Here is a 19,252-nt window from a genome sequence, read left to right as displayed (position 1 = left end):
CAGAAAAAACAAGATATAGATCAGTTCATTGTGATAAGTAGTGATAAAGTTATAGGCTAATGAATGGGAGGTGAACATTTCTCAAGTGAAAACGACGGAACGCGAATGGGTTAAGAAGAATTTAGGAATGTTCTTATTATCATGCAGAACAGTTCCCCCGGCTGGTTAGAACTGTCTAAGAAGAAAAAACTGCAAGTGATGCTTTGATAAATCTGGCCCTGTATTTTTTGACATATAGGATGCATTTTTTTCTCCCCCAGAAATGGGAGGAAGTTTAGGCATATGATTTGAGTGCAGAGTTCTGTGTGGGAATGGAAGATTTGATTTACACTGGTTTTCTTTGCCTCTGTGGAGATCTGCTCTCCAGAAAAAAGTTCCAAGTTCGGACCCTCTACTCAATTTTCAGGAACACATCCAACAAATGCATTTTTATTTGTCAAGTCGAGGCAGCCAATATTTTTAACATTACAACCCATGCATATGTTTTTCTCCACTCCAGAAGTTCAAGTCCCAGCCAGGGCACTATCTGCACAGAGTTTGTATGTTCTCCCCGTGTGTGTGTGGGTTTCCTCTGGGCACTCTTATTTCCTCCCATGTCCCAAAAACAGATAAGTTAAATGACTTTCCCTCCTAAATTGTCCCTAGACTGTGATACATACACTACACCATACATAGACATATGGCTATGGTGGGGATTAGATTGTGAGCCCCTCTGAGGGACAGTTAGTGACAAGACAATATACTCTGTACAGCGCTGCAGAAGATGTGAAATGTGAACCGGCCCTAAGTCCAGCTTTGGCCAGAATAAACACACCCTTCTGTATTTGGCTGCACGTGTATCTGGTTCTCATTGGGACTCTCTGGTCACCTTGCCCTGCACAGTGGATGCATTCAGCCAGTGTCAGAGGCAGGGAAAGCACAGCCGGGGATTAGCAGCCGGCGGCACTTTGCACAAGGCTTATGCATCTGGCAGATGAGGCTTTGCTGTTTAATGAGCTGCTACAGAATCTGAGCAGAACTATCCATCTACAAATGTAGGAAAAGATCTTAATTCATTCGCTGTCTGTCCGGATACCCGACTGATGCCGGTAATGAGAGCAGAGCTCAGTCGTGTGTCGCCGGCATTCAATCTGTCATGTATACCTCTGTAACCCCCTCCCTACAGCTGCACACATTGCAAAAGTGAATCAAGGAGCTGATTTTTCATCCAGAACTTTAAACTAGTTTTTTTTTTTTTATGATATATTTTCTTTTTCAAATATCTGACAAAAAATATATTAACCACTTGTGTACCACAGGTTTTTTTCCCCTTCAAAAGCTCTTCCCATTCATTTGGTAATAAATTTATCGCTACTTATTACACTGAAATGATCTATATATTATTTTTTGCGGGACAAACTAGGCTTTCTTTGGGCAGTACTTTTTGCTAAGAATTATATTATTTTATATGCATTTTACAGGGAAGAAGAAGAAAAAAATGAAAAAAAAAACTCAAAATTTCTCACCTTTCAGCCATTGTATGTAATGGCGATAATACATTATTTTATTTTGGGGTAGGGGAGGAAGGAGTTCAAAAATAATGAAAATGTATTGTATTTTTCTATTGGAAAGTGTATAATGGTGTATTTGGATGTAGTTTTACTTTTCAGCCACAAGATGGAGATATACTAGCTCTCTGTTCTAAAAATAGAAAACAGAACCAAGTGTTTACATATGTTTTCAGGTGTTTATACACAGGGACATAGATAAGTGTGGCAGAAGTTCAGAAGTGGTTAAAAAAATAACAGTTTTTTATTTTTCTAAATGCTACCAAATGAAAGCCCCGTCTGCATTAGAAAAAAAAATCAGTACATTACTGAAACAAAGGTTTCTCGGCAGCTTAATAATTATATGCACGCAGAACAAACCATATTGTCTGTGCTCTAAGGTCTTTTTGAAAAAACAAAAAAACATTTCTCACTTGTTCCCACACAATCAAATTTCCCATTTTCAGGCTGTTCGTATCGGTGGGTCATTCCTAAGTCGGGTGTTCGTAAGTCAGGGACTACCTACATATGTGCATTAACCTGCAGGGGGACTAGGTAGAGATGTGATATAACTGCTATTTTTAGCATCCTGCAGGAGGCGATAGAGAGGGAGATGGGCGTGGATTTGTGATACAACTTTTTTAATTTATCCTCTTGCAGAGAGCCTCTGTGGAGAAATGATATAACCTCAGGTGCTCACAGTTACCAGGGATATTGACGGTTAGGTTCAGCAGAATCAGATCCCGACCAGCTTGTGTTTTCATATACACCACAACTAGCCATAGTCACCATCCAGTAAAAATGACTGAATTTACTAGGAACGCACAGACAAACTCTGTCAGCACACAGGATTTTTACTGAAGTCCGACTTTGGCTAGGTTCACCTAACACTACCAGAATGTGTGCTATTCCTAACCAATCGGCAAACACCTGTGTGAATTAAAGGGTACATTTTCCTTCTCTTTTTGTATGAATTATGCATTAAAGCTGGAACTATTAGCAATTATCGTTGCGTTTCTCAGCTACTTAGTCATGTTGAACCCTGATATTTGGCTGGTCTTCATGGTATGGAAATCCTGCCCCAACCCTGATCCCCCCTGCCTCATCCCTCTTGGCCCCCAGAGGTGTTGTGCATGTCTGTTAGACCAGGGGTGTAACTACAGGGGAGCTGCAGTGGCTGCAGGGGGGGGGGGGGGGGGGCACAGAGCTGTAGGGGGGTCCAACTATTCATTTTCTCCAACAAAAAGGGGTTCCATCCTTCACATTAGAGTTTTTTGGGCTATTCTTGTTATGAGTGTGAAAATTACCATATCAACACTTGATTTTTGACCCTTGTGAGATGGGCCCCCAGGCTGTGAGGGTCACCATGGGAAGGCAAGAGAAAGGAAGTGAACATTAGGGGGGCCCCATCAAAGTTCTTCTGGGAGACGGCTCATGATTGGTAGTTACGCCCCTGGTGGAACTGGCTAGGAAGTTGGTAGTCAAGTGCATAGTCCCACGCCAGTATTTTCCCTGCATTTCCCTACAAGTCAGCAATGCCAAAATATTTCCTTGCTGAGCAGAGCATTCTTTTAAGCCCACTAGGAATGGTCAATGATATGCAAATAAACCTGAGTTGATTTAAATTTTATGCTAATTTGATGCCGATTTATGCAGCTTGGAAATGGACCACTCATATACTCAGTATATATAATATTCACCAAGATCCAGCACCATCATCTTCCTCCGCCTTCAGTTCCTCCACTGGGAATGGGCACGCTAGGCGTGGCCAAAGCACGGTCCAGAGGATTCCTGGATCCCCCTCCTGCCCACTGTTCCCTGGGGTCTCTCTATACCCGTGTGATAAAGGGAGGTGAATAGGTTTCTTCTGCAGCCATAGAGATGCACATCCAGAATGGCGTTTGTGAATAAGGTCCACGCATGCACCGTAGAACAGAAAACTACAAGTGGCATCATTCTACTGAGCGTGTGTAAACCTTATTTGCACATGTCCAGTTTGCATGCACTCCTCCACAGCCAAGAGGGCAGCCAGAAAATGAAAAGGGGTCCTTATGCTGGAATGGTGGGCTCTATTAGGATCTGGAAAGCCTCTGGACTACTGAGTCTTCCAACTACTGAGGTAAGAATCTCCCCCTCCCCCCTAAAAAACAAATACTTACCTAGGAAGAGGTAAGCCTCTGGATACTCCAGTGGCTTCCTGTGCCCTCCAGCGGACCACCACCGCTGAAAAGGACCCTTTTGAAGTTCACATGCATGCTCCCCACTGTGTTCCAGCTTACTAAGCAGGGCTGTGGAGACAGTACAAAATCACCCAACTCCAACCCCTCAGTTTATGAAATCACCGACTCCAAGTACCACCCAAAATTGCTCTGACTCCTCGACTCCTTAGTCTATTACTTACCAGGGCTGTGGGGTCGGTACACAAATCATCTGACTCCTCAGTTTATGAAACCACCCACTCCAGGTACCTAAATAGTGCTCCGACTCCTCGACTCCGACTCCACAGCCCTCTTACTGTGCAGGCGTGGCCGCCTTCATACGTGACGGGAAACGCAGCCATGACAACATATCCAACACACTCTTGTCAGATATATTCCGGTGGTCTGCACTTAGCAAACATTGAGGGTGAGGGGGACATGGGCAGCCTGTGAAGGATCCAGAGGCTCGCCTCTTCGCAGGCAAGTAGCTGCTATTTAGATCACATTTCATCTGAAGTATACGTTAATGTGGTTAAAATATATCTTTACAGTAAGCTCAGATTGTCCTCCTTTGCGACCCTTTCAGCAGTATTCAGTTGGGAGTACTTTTTCCATGCATCTTTCCAAAAGCTCCCACTTTGATGTCAATGACTGTCCTCAGAGGAGCTCACAGTTTAATCCCTACCATAGCCATAGTCTACTGTCCTACCATATTATTATCATGTATTTATGTAGCACTGACATCTTCTGCAGCACATTACAGAGTACATAGTCATGTCACTGATTGTCCTCAGAGGAGCTCACGATCTAATCCTACCATAGTTTAATGGCTGGATAGTGTACTGGTTAACGGCTCTGCATCTGATCTGACACAGGCGACCAGGTTTTGCCCCTTCCTGTTCAGTTGGCCTGCTGTCAGAAACACCTGATCTGCTGCATGCTTGTTCAGGGTCTATGGATAAAATATTAGAGGCAGAGGATCCGCAGGACAACCAGGCAACTGGTATTGCTTAAAAGTAAATAATTATGGCAGCCTCCATATCCCTCTCATGACAGTAATCCTTTAAGCTACAGCAGCAAGCTTATCTCAGCATGCAAATAACAGAAAACTTCCTATTTTGGATAAGATACAAACACTATGACCAGAAGGTCATTGAATTCCCCCTCTCTTTGAAGAGTTTATATACAGTATAATCTTGTTATAGTAAACTCCAAGGGATCAGAGGAAGTGGTTTACTATAGCAGTAGTTTACTATATCAAACATTGTCCTAGTAAACTACACAGGAGATAAGAACAAAGTATGTATGTTTATTTTTTCTTTTAATTTTCAGTTCAGGTTTTCTTTGTTAAAATATGAAATACAACTTCTTACATAACACAAAAATAAAATAATAAATATTAAATAATAATAAATAATAATATCACATCACTTTATCTATAATTATAATATACAGTAAATATTAGTACTACCGTATTTTTCGGACCATAAGACGCACTTTTTTTCCCCCAAAGAGAGGGGGAAAATATTGGTGCGTCTTATGGTCCGAATGTGCCAATACAGACCTGCCTCCCCTTAAGAAGTGGTAGTGGAACATTCCGATCTGATTGTCGGCAATGTCCCCAGGCGTTTATTGTACTTTCCCCGGCTCATCCTGGCTGCTTATGCGGATATGAGTAGCCTAAGCCTGTGTCCATATAGCGCTGCCCCCCAGTGTCCGTATAGCGCTGCCCCCCAGTGTCCGTATAGCGCTGCCCCCCAGTGCCCGTATAGCGCTGCCCTCCCAGTGCCCGTATAGCGCTGCCCCCCAGTGCCCGTATATCTGTGTACCTGTACCCCGTGTTCTTATTTGTGCCCCTGGTGTTCTCATGTCGGCTTCCCTGAGCCCGTCGCTAATCCCCTCTGTCCAGGCTGCCTCTTGTGTAGTGTGAGGCTTACCCCATGACGCCGCTGTGAGTATCGGTAATCCTCGTTGTAAAGTCGCTGACTCGGGGTTCGCACTCGCAAGCAATGTATTTCCCTCTTCACTTCCGCATACGTCACTAATGCGGAAGTGAAGAGGGAAATACTTTGCTTGCGAGTGCGAACCCCGAGTCAGCGGCTTTACAACGAGGATTACCGATACTCACAGCGGCGTCATGGGGTAAGCCTCACACTACACAAGAGGCAGCCTGGACAGAGGGGATTAGCGACGGGCTCAGGGAAGCCGACATGAGAACACCAGGGGCACAAATAAGAACACGGGGTACAGGTACACAGATATACGGGCACTGGGAGGGCAGCGCTATACGGGCACTGGGGGGCAGCGCTATACGGACACTGGGGGGCACAGATAAGGACACTGGGGGGCACATCACTATAAGGACACTGGGGGCACATATAAGGACACCGGGGCACATATAAGGACACCGGGGCACATAGCTATAAGGACACGGGGGGGCACAGCTATAAGGACACTAGGGGGCTATAAGGACACTGGGGGCACAGGTATAAGGACACTGGGGGGCACAGGTATAAGGACACTGGGGGGCACAGGTATAAGGACACTGGGGGGCACAGGTATAAGGACACTGGGGGCACAGCTATAAGGATACTGGGGGCACAGCTATAAGGATACGGTCAGCTATAAGGACACTGGGCACAGCTATAAGGACACCAGGGGCACATATAAGGAAACAGGGGGCAGAGATAAGGACACATCAGGCACATATAAGGACACAGGGGGCAGAGATAAGGACACAGAGAGCACATATGAGGACATGGGGACAGAGAAGGCCACAAGCAGGGCAGAAGAGGACAGAAAAAAGACACAAAAAGTACAAAGGGGACACAGGGACACACAATAATTAAGGGAGGAAGAAGATCCACAAGATGCCCCTGCACCATGGATACACCAGGTTTAGTATATATTTTTTTTCCTGTTTTTTGTCCTCTAAACCTAGGTGCGTCTTATGGTCCGGAGCGTCTTATGGTCCGAAAAATACGGTAAGCATAATATAAATCTGTCTGGGAATTTATCATTCAGATCACATATCTGGCTTTGCTTCATGTAAAAAAGCAATTTCACAAAGCAATTTTTATCAGAACACCTGAGCTGACACTTGAGCACATTATTGGTGGAAAAAAAAAGATCATTAATAGTTAAAAATGAGAAATACACAACTGGCACTACTGCTATGACATACAGTAGTATAACACCAGAACACTAATTTACATTAAATAACACTAGCATTAAAGAACACCTGAAGTGAAAAAAAACGTATGATATAATTAATTGTATGTGTAGTATGGATAAAGAATACCACATTTTGTCTTTTAAAGGGCAACTGAAGCAAGAGGTATATGGATGCTGCTATATTTCCTTTTAAACAATACCAGTCGCCTGGCTGTCCCGTTGATCTATTTGACTGCAGTAGTGTCTGAATCACACCGGATACAAGCATGCAGCTAATCTTGTCAGATCTGACAATAATGTCAGGCACACCTGATCTGCTGCATGCTTGTTCAGGGTCTATGGCTAAATGTATTAGAGGCTGAGCATCAACAGGATAGCCAGGCAAGTGTTATTGCTTAAAAGGAAATAAATATGGCAGCCTCCATATCTCTCTAGCTTCAGTTGTCATTTAAGCTATAAAACAAAGCATAAATAATGACCCTTTGAACTTTCCTGCAGTAAAACCTTATCCCAAGCTGTCACTCACTGTTTCTTGGCTGCTTCAGAAATCAGGACTGTATTTGACCCAAAGAAGCTCTTTTGCATCAAGCAACTGAAGTTTATTTGCACAACTGAAGGTTTTTTTAAGTCTTCCTGTACTGGAAAAATATGAGACTCTTTTCTTTCCTACTATTGTTTTATTTTTTAGCTGTACTACACATACAATTCCTTATATCATAAGTTTATTTTTTGCTTCGGGTTTGCTTTAAAAGGAATCTGAAGTGAAAATAAACTTATGATATAATTATTTGTATGTGTAGTACAGCTAAGAAATAGAACATTAGTCTCATATTGTTAGAGGAAGAATTAATAAACTTCAGTATGTAAAAGAGCTTCTCTGAGCTCTCCGACCCATCTTGAGTCTGCTACAGTGCTGTTTTCTGAAGCACTTATCTCAACCCATCCCTCGGTGTTTGTTGGTTGTTTAAGGTTAGAGGCCTCGTTCACATTAGGCAATGCATATGGCCGTGTGCTTGGGACACAAGCACACCCGATTGCATGCCGTATGTGTTGCCGTGCGTTGCGCTGCTTATCCCATTCTTTACAGTGAATAGGTTCAGCGATGTGCTTTGCCAAAAATGCATGCAGCAGTGCGATAGCGCATCGTACTGATGCGCAGCGCACATAGTGTGAACGTCAGAAGTGCTCTCTATGCACATCTGATGTTCTTGCTTATCACATATTATACGCGCTGCCAAAATGCTCACGGCAGTGCATATAGTGTGAACGAACCCTGACTGCAAAAACTTTCAAAGCGTCATTAAAGGGAACCAGAGGCGTTGGGGGGGGGGGGAGCATTTATACATATCTGGGGCTTCCTCCAGCCCCATACGCACGGATCGCTCCCACGCCGCCGTCCTCTGCTGCCTGGATCCGCCGGTACCGGGTTCAGTCATTGCTGTGAGTCGGGCAGTCGGCTGGCAGACGCGGCCAATTGTCCGCATCACACGGGGCTCCCTCTGTATACGTACGCATGAGGCTGCCTACTGCGCAGCCGCATGCGTACGGGTATGGAGGGAGCCCCATGTGATGCGGACTATTGGCCGCGTCCGCCAGAAGTGACGGGACCCGGTACCGCCGATACAGGAAGCGGAGGATGGCGGCGTGGCAGCGATCCAGGCTTATGGGGCTGGAAGAAGCCCCAGGTATGTATAAAAGCCTGTTCTATTTTTTAACAACATTCCTCTCTGGTTCCCTTTAACTCTGTTCTGTGTTATAGTTTAAAATACAGAGTGTAGTTTGTACACTGCAAATATTAGAGACTGATGCAATGTTATAAAAAAAAAGCTATATACTGTAACTGAAAATAAAAATATGAGACTCTTATCTTTGCTACTAACGTTCTACTAATTATCCGTACTACACATACAATTCCTTATATCATACTTTTTTTTTTGCTTCAGTGTCATTTTGTATGATAAAATAAACCTACAGCAATAGCAATAATGATATTACCTTAACAATAAAATTGATATTAAGCATGGGGAGCATATCAGAAATATCAAGGCAAATAATAATAACATTCATATTAAAAAAAGAAATATGAACAACAATAACATTGATAAAAAACGATATGAAGAACAAATTATACAATTATACCAATGCAAATAATAAGATTGAATATGAAGAACAAATGATTAAATACCATCAGTGCAAAGAAAACGATCAACCTTAACAATAATATGTATAATAAATGAAGGAAAAAAAAATACAGACAACGCAAAGTGAATGATAATCTTTTTTGGAGGGAATTTCACGCAGAGCAGAAAATAATGATATATGCCCACCTTTCTTCTTCACTGGCATGCTTGCTTAGTGCTACTCCTCACTGGCTGCTATCCAAGCAAGTCACTGATCTGTACCACCACTGAGAAGTTCAGGTTTCTATTCAAGTCAATGCCAATCTATCAATCAGAGTCCACCCCTAAGCCTGGCAACACAGGGGAGACTGGAATGTGAAGCAAGAAAGTGCTGCTGCATTGGAAATCCAGAAGGGAGAGAAGAACAGGACACCTTATATTTATTTATATTTTTAAATAAATCAGGAACATTTTCTGCATTGAAAAAAATATATATTGGCATCTGGGTAGAAATGAGCTCCAAAAAGTTTTCATAAAGTCATGCTGCTGATGGGAGAGTTGCAAGCCAGGCATGGGTGCCCAGGTTGACCAGGGGGTACCATTGGGCTGAAGCAAGGTTGCTGGCTGTCCCCTTAGGATGCCCATAGACACAGCTTCCCTTGTAGTATTCCAGTGGTGCCAGTTACCAGCTCATCCTATGTGTGTGAATGTGTGCCAGCTGCTGGGTGGAAGGGGAGGAGGGGTGGGGGGAGAGAAGGAAGGGGTGGTTACAGGGGTGCCATGCAGCCTGGCAGAGAGGGGATTAGGAGGAGGGGGAGCCATCCCTTGCTGCAGGCAGCCATGGCAGGCCAATGGGCAGGATCAGGCATGACAGGGGCAGCAGCAGCAGCTCAGGAGACAGAGGATGGAGGGGGCGGGGTCATGTCAGGTGCCGCACACTCTCTCTCTCTCTCTCTCTTTCTCCGCACGAGGCTGGTCCAGGCAGCGCGGTCACGTGATCCGCGCCGCTCGTCAGCTGACCAACCAACATGGCGGCGCCCAGCAGCGTGCGCGGGTGAAGGTGAAGGAGATGGTAGATAGCGGTGACGGATTTAACCAGCAGTCGCGCTGATCAGTGAGTGGGGAGCAACTTATGGCATGGGGGTGGAAGGGAACTACCAGTCCTAATGGCGCACCTGTCGCCTGTGAGATGCGTAGAGAGAAATGTGCTGCAGTTATTAAGGAAAATTGGATACTTACCTGCCGGTAATTTTCCTTTCCAGATGTATCCATGGCAGCACGATAGGGTTAAGTCCCGCCCACTTCACCCCATAGGACCAATAGTGAATAAATTGAATCCCTAGAGCGTCCCTCCCCAGTCTTGTCACTCGGAATCACCGAATCTAGGGAGGGAGCCTCGTGCTGCCATGGATACATCTGGAAAGGAAAATTACCGGCAGGTAAGTATCCAATTTTCCTTATTCCATATGTCTCCATGGCAGCACGATAGGGACATAACTAGTCAATAAAACATCGGGAGGGATGAGGTGCAATTCAGAAGTTTTAATTAGATTCATACATTATTTACAGTATTTACATTCAATATACTTGCACCAAATTGTACAGAGGAGTTTGCTGCTGGGTCTACTCTGTAATGCCTCATGAATGTGTTTAGCGAGCTCCAATTTGCTGCCTGGCAAATCTTGTCGGGTGACACTTTTGAGAATGCTGCCCATGAGGCAGCCATGCCTCTAGTCGAGTGGGCACGGACCTGTTCTGGTGGCACTAAGCCACTCATTTTGTAAGCCTCCTGGATAGTCCTGACTAGCCAATTTGCTATTGTTCTAGATGATGCTGAGAGTCCTTTTCTGTATCCTGTCGGTATTATAAAGAGTCTCTCCGATTTTCTGATAGCTGCCGTTCTTGAAATATACTCTTTCAAGACTGTGCCTACATCTAGCGGATGAGGAGATGTTCTATCCTCCTGCCAGAACGTAGGTAGAGTCCAGTCCTGGTTAAAATGATATACAGATGCAACCTTTGGAACAAAGTGTTGAATTGGTCTAAGAACCACCCTGTCTGGAAAGAACGTTAGAGATGGTTCCTCTACACCCAAGGCTTGGAGTTCTGACACTCGCCTGGCCGATGAGATGGCCACCAGAAATACAGCTTTGTAGGATAGATGTATTATGTCACAGTCTACTAGTGGTGTAAATGGTGGCCCTGCTAGAACCTTCAGCACAAGAGGTAAATCCCATTTAGGGAAAATCGTCTTTGTGGGAGGCTTCTGTTTCATCACCCCTCGAAGGAACTGTATCACTAAGGGGTGCAGGGCCCACCTGAAGTCGGTGAGTGCAGATAAAGCCGAGACCTGAACTTTCAAGGTGTGATAACCCAAGCCTTTGTCTAATCCTGTTTGTAGGAAGTGTAGTATCTCCTTAACCTTTGGCTTAAATGGATCGAGTTGTAGCTGATTCATGAAGGGTATAAATCTCTCCCAGATGTTCTGATAGGATAACCTGGTTGACGGCTTCCTGGCTTTCAATATTGTTTCAATAACTGAACTTGTGAAGCCTAAGGTTTCAAGTTTTTCCCTTTCAATGTCCACACCGTTAAGTCCAGCCTGCCTGGGTCTGGATGTAGAATCGGACCTTGGTGTAGAAGGTCCTGGCATTGTGGCAATCTCAGAGGTTCCCCTGATCTCAACTCCCATAGCAATGGGAACCAAGGCCTCCTTGGCCAGAATGGAATTACCGCTATCAGGGTGACTGACTCTCTCACCAACCTCAGGAGTAGGCGATGGATCAACGGAATTGGTGGAAATACGTATCCCACCTTGAAGTTCCACTCCGCTAATAGGGCATCCGTCGCTAGTGCATCTCTGGACTGCCATCTGGACATAAAGGTCTTGCACTTTGTATTCTTCGACGTTGCCATTAAGTCCACTTCTGGAGTAGCTATCTGGTTGCAGATCATTTGAAAGATGTTGTCGTTGAGGGTCCATTCGTTGTTGTCTAAACGATTTCTGCTGAGGTAGTCTGCTTCTGTGTTCTCCAGCCCCGGGATGTAGGTTGCTGATAGACTTAGGAGATGGTTTTCTGCTAGATTGAATATCGGTGCCACCTCCTGAAGAAGGGTCTTGGATCTCGTTCCACCCTGTTTGGACACGTACGCCACCGCTGTGCGGTTGTCCATGCGTAATAGCACTCGTTTCCCTTTGAGAAAAGACTTGAATCTCTGAAGAACTAGGTAAGCGGCTCTGATCTCCAGAATGTTCGCAGGGAGAGTCACATTCTTCTGCCCCCAAGCACCTTGTACAACCTGTCCCAACAGGTGCCCTCCCCAGCCCATCTGACTGGCCTCTGTAGTCACAATGACTGGAGAAGGCTGGCATATTAGTAACGGGGTCGACAGATTCGACTTTTCCGTCCACCAAAGCAGACTGTTCCTCATTCGGTGCGTTATCAATACATCCTGTGTTAATCTCCTGCTGTACCACTGATTCAGAAATCCTGTTTGCCATTCCCTGCAGTGCCACTGGGCCCACCTGACCATCGGGATTGTCGAGGTCATTGTTCCAAGAAGACTTAAACATTGTGTCGCTGTTGTTGTTGACAAACATATCATATTGCGTACCTTTTGAATGAGTTTTTCTTGTTTTTCTGGCGGGAGGCTTATGGTATTTGCCTGAGTCTGGAACAAAGCACCTAGAAATATGAGCTGTCTTGTTGGTGTTAACTGACTCTTCCTGGTGTTGATCTTCCAACCGAACATTTCCAATTGGTGTAGCAGAATCTGCCTCTGTAACAGCAGCTGTTGCCTGTCTTGCCCTAACAGAAGTAGGTCGTCCAGGTAATGGAATAACCTGAGTCCCTTTATTCTTAGAACCTCCACTAACGACAACAGAATTTTTGAAAAAGTTCTCGGGGCAGTACAGATGCCAAACGGTAGGCAACGGAATTGGAAGTGGCGGTTGCCGATCGCAAACCTCAGAAACTTCTGGTAGTGGGAATGAATCATGACGTGAAGATAGGCGTCCTCTAGGTCTATCGAGAGGGCCCAGTCGTTCTTCATAATTACGTTTGTTATAGTTTGTAAGGTCTCCATCTTGTATTTTTTTAGACTGATATGTCTGTTTAGAGTTCGTAAGTCCATTACTGGACGTAGCTCCCCTGATTTCTTCTTTACGAAGAACAGGGGTGAGTAGACGCCCCTGCCTCTTTCTCTCTGAGGAACTTGTATGATTGCATTTTTGTTCAATAACTCTTGAACATATTCCATCAAAATCTGTCTTTTCTTCTGAGAAACTGGTATTTTTGTAGTTCTGAATATCTGTGGTGGTCTTGTTGTGAACTTCCACCGGTGTCCTATTTTTACTGTCTGTACGACCCAGGGATCCTTGATGCCATCCGCCCAGACGTCCCCAAAAGCCTGCAGCCTCCCGCCAACTGGCAATGTCTGGGCGGTCTGAACATCAAAACGACTTCTGCTGGCCGGGACCCTGGCTGGTCTTTTTCTGCTTATTAAGTCTTTGCAGAGTTGATTGGGAGCTCTGCCAGTTCCGTCTAAAGCCTCCCGTTGGCCTGTAACCTGTAGTGGATCTAAATCTGTTTTGCTGATATGTAGGTCTCTGCGTCAGGTTCGGTCTTCTGCTCTTGCGATCTTGGGGAATCATCCCAGACTTTCCCCCAGTTATCCTTTTAATGGCCGTATCCAACTCTTGGCCGAACAGATTCTTCCCATCATAAGGGATCTTGCACCAGTCCTGTTTAGATACCTGATCAGCAGACCAGTGCTTCAGCCATAGGGCTCTTTTGGAAACAACAGAATGCAGCATTGATCTGGAGGAGCATCGGAGAACGTCAACTGCCGCCTCACCGATAAAATCGGCTGTAAGCTTGAAGTCATCCAATGCTGCAATAATTACTTCCTTATCTGTGTCAGCAACTGCCGTGAGAGCGACCGCTGGCTTGCAGGCACCTCCTGAAGATAAATAAGACTTTTTAAGCTCCGAGTCTATCTTTCTTTCTAATGGATCTGTGAATGATACAGAATTCTCACGGGGTAATGTTACATGTCTGGCTAAGGACATAATGGATGCATCCACTCTGGGGGGCTCGTCCAATACAGTCGTTTTGTCTTGTTCAAGCGGGTATAGCTTGTTTAGCTTATTAGCCATAGACGGTTTCTTATCAACCTTTTTCCATTCCTCTAAGATAATGTCATTAATATTACTTATAAACGGGAAGGTCTTGATACTCTTATTGAGATGTGAGTAGTATTCCCTCTGTGCTTGTGCAGAAGTACTTGGGGTCTCCTCATCTTGCCATTCCATGGCGTCTCTGACTGACTTAATATATGGTTGTACCAGGCTGAAGTCGAAACCAACTGGTGGTTGGTCCGGCTCTGTCTCGACATTAGTTGGTATTCCGGGATGTGTACCCGTATCCATGTTCTGGGTATTTGGTTGGGAGGGCAAGGTAGCTATATACTGGTTCATGGACTCCTGAACCGCTTGTTTGATCATATGAGCAATGTCCATTGGTCGTTCAGGTTCCCTGGCCATAGAGTCAAAGCATGCCCTGCACACTAGCTTGCCAGTCATGACTCTATTGCCACAGGCCCAGCATTTCTTCCCAGAAGGTGAAGGTGACTTTCTACGTCTGGGTGATCCGCGATCTTCCCCTCTTTTTGACAAAGAGCGCCTACTGGAGCGGGAACGAGATCGAGAGCGGGATCTAGAAGATGATCTTCTCCTTGGGGTAGATTTCCTCCCTGGAGAATATCCCTCATCTTGACCTCTGTAAGGATCCGCCTGGTCTAAGCCTCGTACCTGCTCCTGAATTAGGCTGTAATATAAGCAAAAACAGCCTATTAGTAAGCACTCTTTTGTAAATGAGAAGAAAGGCCACTTACTACCTGCTTCCTACCTCAGGCCATCCAACTGGTCACTATCAGGCAAAGACTCCATGATACAGCAACCCTGCCGCAGAAAACACAGAGCATACTATTAGTTTGCTCAAAATAATAATAATAATGCATGCCCCAGCGCTTCCCACCGAAGATTCCGTCAGAAGCCAGCGAAAACTGACAGCTAGCTTCTTAAATATCCCTCCCCAGCTCTCCTGACCAATGAGGAGCGGAGGGGGAGGAGTCCCAGCCAGTCAGCCGCCGAGCGACCAATCACCGCCCCCGGCGGTGGAATGATGCGGCTGACGTCACAGAGCCGAAAGCGGAACTCCGGATGGAACGCACGCCAGAGCGTGCATCCTACTGCAGGGGGAGCGCCGGCGACACGCCATTAACCAGGTAACTAGTATGGAGTCAGCCACAGCAGCGCCTTGCGCTATGCATAAAAATAATTAGTAGTGTCTGGGTGCATTGCGGCCCGCACTAACCTTCACCATGGCCAGAAATGGTGTCCTTCTCCAGCCAGCGCCATTTAGTTGCTGGCAGGGAACCTCAGCAGGAGAGGCTCAACCTGCTGGCATGGTAGGAAGCAGGATCTCTGCAACATGTAATAACTTCTAATCCTCTTGCACCGGTCCAGGGGTGAGGTGATTACGAGGACAAAAGACTGGGGAGGGACGCTCTAGGGATTCAATTTATTCACTATTGGTCCTATGGGGTGAAGTGGGCGGGACTTAACCCTATCGTGCTGCCATGGAGACATATGGAAACAGTCATTTCAGCTTCTCATAACACCCATAGTCCAACTGTCCCACTTTTGCAGGGACAGTCACTCTTTGGGAAACCTGTCACTATGTCTTCCTCATTTGTCCCTCTTTTAGCACTCTTGTACAGATCTATATAAGTATATGTTTTTTTTTTTTACTGAAATAATGTTTCTAATATATTTTAAATGTTATTTATATTATTTAATTCATTATATTTCTTATTTTCAAACATTAATATAAAGGAAAATGATCCATGATAGAAAGAACAAGTGTGGTTTGAATTATAAAACATTTTTCCTATGAAATCTTTATAGCAGGGGTCAGGAACCTTTTGGGCTACGAGAGCCATAAACTCCACATATTTTAATATGTAATTTCATGAGAGCCATATAATATGTTTCAAACTGGGACAGTGCGCATGCACAGCAGAGGGCTCAAGTCCCTGTTGCCATGGTGATGTGTACACAGTTGATCCTCTGGACACCGGAACTGTCAGACACGTCCTCAGCTTCTCTTGGGTTTCAGCAATCTCCCCAAGAGCCAGACAGGTGAAATACTGACTAACAGCTTGTACAATTAGCTAGCTGACTAGGGATTGATGCAATTTGTAGGACAAGATACCCCACTTTGGCCCAATAGGCTGCCTATCAAGTGGCAGGCAGCCTATTGGGCCAATCAAGGTGCGGGGATCTCGTCCTACAAAGTCACTGGAGTCCAGAGTGGGACAATTGTTAGTTTTAGGGGGAGCGCGAGTAAGTTAGTAGTGCATGCTACAGCAGTAGCGTGCCTACTTTGAAAATGTTACTAGCACTGCCACACTAAGCTGTGCTGCTTGAGCAGTGTAGTTTAGTGAATCAACCTCTACTGATTTGTCTGTGAGACAGATGTAACCATCAAAAGAGCCACATCTGGCTCCCGAGCCATAGGTTCCCTACCCCTACTTTATAGTATGTGTGACAAGGGGTGTGTCTGGGGAGTGATTAGGGGTGTGTCAAGGGCATAGCTCAAGTGTGCCTCTTTCTGATTTCAAAATGTTGGGAGGTATGATAACACCCTGAGGCAGGGTCATAGCTCCCAACCAGGGCTGTGGAGTCGGTACTAAAATCTTCTGACTCCGACTCCTCAGTTTATGAAACCATGACTCCCGACTCCAACTCCAGATACCCAAAATGGCGCCAACTCTGACTCTCCGACTCCTTAGTCTAATACTTAAAGGAATACTATTGATACCCAAGTGTTCTAAAATGACAGTGTGCAAATAATGTCTAAGTAGCTGTGTAAACATTTTCCTACTTTTCATGTTAAATATCAGAGGCAAAAGCTGTTTTTTTTAGGGTAGGATTTAGCTATATTGGGACAAATCAATTGCAGAAGGGGTGTCTGCTTCAATGCACAGCCAGAGTTGCATATCAGACTACAGAAAGCAAATATCAAACATATCAAACTCTGAAAGCAAAAACAGTATGAAAAGCTGTGACAATTAGTTACATTTCCTCTGCTATCTTCAGACACTTCAGTCAGAAGCACAGGCCACAGAAGCTGCAGCTGTTCTCTCTGTCACATGCAGAGTTACACATAGAGTTAACTGATCAAGTGTGAGGGGAATTTCCCCTCTCCTCATGGCTCAGTCAGCCTTCAGTTTTGGCATCAGTAAAGTTTGAAAGTATTTTGGTAACAGTAAACAATGAAGTTGCTACTAAAATGTATACACCAGTACTTAGTAGCACTTCCCAAACAATTCCTGTGTCAATTGAAAAAAATATGTGAATCGATAGTATTCCTTTAACAGGGCTGTGTATTTTGTACAAAAATCACCCGACTCCAACTCCTCAGTTTATGAAATCAACGACTCCAACTCCGACTCCGGGTGCCTAAAATTACCTCGAATCCGACTTCACAGCCCTGCTTCCAACTGTACCTTTTTCAGAGGACTGTCCCTCTTTGTGAACTAAATCCCTCAGTCCCCCTTTCCTTGTTATTTGTCCCTCCTTTCAGGACTCCTGTACAGAGCTACCGTATGTAAATATATGTATTTCTTTACTGAAAAATGTGTTTAAAGCGGACCTGAACATAGAACTTCCTCTCTGCTCTAAAACATATGCAACAGCATAATACCCTTTAAAAAAAATAAAATTCCTTGTTACAGCTGATACAAATCCTGTAATAACTATGTCTACAGTGTGTCTAGTTCCTGCTTTCATGGAAGCAGACATAGGGTAGACATCCTGTGTTTACAACTTAGCTGTCCTTCCATGGCAGAAGAGATTTCTGAGCTGACACAGCTAAGAGATCAAATTACAGTGGTGATTAGTCACAGATGAGGGGGGAATTAGACAGGCTTAGGGCCCATTTCCACTAGGAGCGGTGCGATGCGGGTACATAGCCGCATCGCACCGCGTGTATGCTGAAACGCATGCATGGCAATGGAAGAGATTCCACTGCGTGCATGCTGTGCGGAGCGATCCGATAATCTGTAGCATGCTGAAGATTCTCGCACGGCCACATCCGCCCGCAGCCGTGTCCCATCTCCTCAATTGACTTCCGCATCGGGAGATGCGGAAGTGATGTGATGCGGCTAGGCAGGGGCGTAACAATAGACCCTGCAAGGGATGCAGCTGCAGTGGGGCCCAGAAGCCACAGGGGGCCCCGTCCTGAGAGACTGATAACTAAGAGCGAGAGAAAAAAACGTTCTGCTCTCTGCACATTTGTTCTAATGACTGCATCTGCTCAGCCACTGATAAAGAATCATAAAAAGTTTTGCAGACAAAGATTTGTAGACAGTACCTATTCAGCGTTCAGTAGGGTCTTGTGTACAGAGCTGTGTGCTGGCGCAAGGGGGTCCCATCCAAAGTTTTGCAGGGGGGCCCAGTGATTTCCAGTTACGCCACTGCGGCTAGGTAGCCGCATTCGCATTACTAAGTAGTGGAAACAGGCCCTAAACTCTCTAAATACGTACAGGGTGCCTTTCTCTTTGTTTTCCTTCTGTCCTGTGCAAGAGTTCAGGTCCACTTTAACAGACTCTAAATGTTGTTGCTATCATTTACACTGATATATTTCTTCCTTTCAAACATTAAAGGGAATCCAAGCGTATGTATGTACCTGTCGCCGGTGAGTTGGGCGCCGGGAGATCCAAATGACTCCCCAGCCACATTATATACTATAATTGCCGCAACTCGGAGGGAGATGTAATTTGGGATCTGGCAATCGCCGGAGCCCCGCGCAGCATTACATTGTTGCTATGGGGCCCCTGACTGTGTGAAACCTTCTTCCTGAGCCGATGCTTGGGTTCATAAAAGATATATTTACCTAAACAAAGGGAAGTCTCAGGATTCTATTGAGCCTTCCCTCCACCTGCTACAAGCGCGGCCGTGCATGCGCAGTAGCACAGAGCAATTCGTACATGAGCAGCTTACAGCGCGGGTATGCTTGTGTGGCTACTGCACATGCGCTGGCATGCTGAGGAAGAAAAGGTGCATGGTCCAGATATAATTGGCAACAATGCCTTGTTGCTAATCTTCCGGGGGGCCGTGCTCAGCGAGGGGGGACATTAGAGCATTCCTCTACTGAGGTAAGTATCT

At 45.3% G+C, this 19,252-nt stretch overlaps 2 protein-coding genes across 7 annotated transcripts in view; one reads left to right on the top strand and one right to left on the bottom strand.

The window, feature by feature from the left end:
• Positions 1-9,936, bottom strand: part of DLG2 (discs large MAGUK scaffold protein 2) — a 1,711,631-nt gene extending 1,701,695 nt beyond the window's left edge. For all 6 annotated transcript variants that reach the window (XM_068266685.1, XM_068266688.1, XM_068266686.1 and 3 more), the window contains exon 1: positions 9,226-9,936. In XM_068266685.1, the coding sequence (XP_068122786.1) occupies positions 9,226-9,244 (19 nt within the window). In that variant the 5' untranslated portion in view covers positions 9,245-9,936. The remainder of the gene's footprint in view (positions 1-9,225) is intronic.
• A 61-nt stretch (positions 9,937-9,997) lies between these two features.
• Positions 9,998-19,252, top strand: part of TMEM126A (transmembrane protein 126A) — a 30,092-nt gene continuing 20,837 nt past the window's right edge. Inside the window, exon 1 of the mRNA XM_068264735.1 lies at positions 9,998-10,078. The gene's annotated coding sequence lies outside the window, so the exon portion shown is untranslated. The remainder of the gene's footprint in view (positions 10,079-19,252) is intronic.

Source organism: Hyperolius riggenbachi, chromosome 2 (genome assembly GCF_040937935.1).
Source record: "Hyperolius riggenbachi isolate aHypRig1 chromosome 2, aHypRig1.pri, whole genome shotgun sequence".
Lineage (NCBI taxonomy): Eukaryota > Metazoa > Chordata > Amphibia > Anura > Hyperoliidae > Hyperolius > Hyperolius riggenbachi.
Note: the sequence above shows the minus strand (reverse complement) of the source record. Positions and strands in the feature narration are given on the sequence as shown.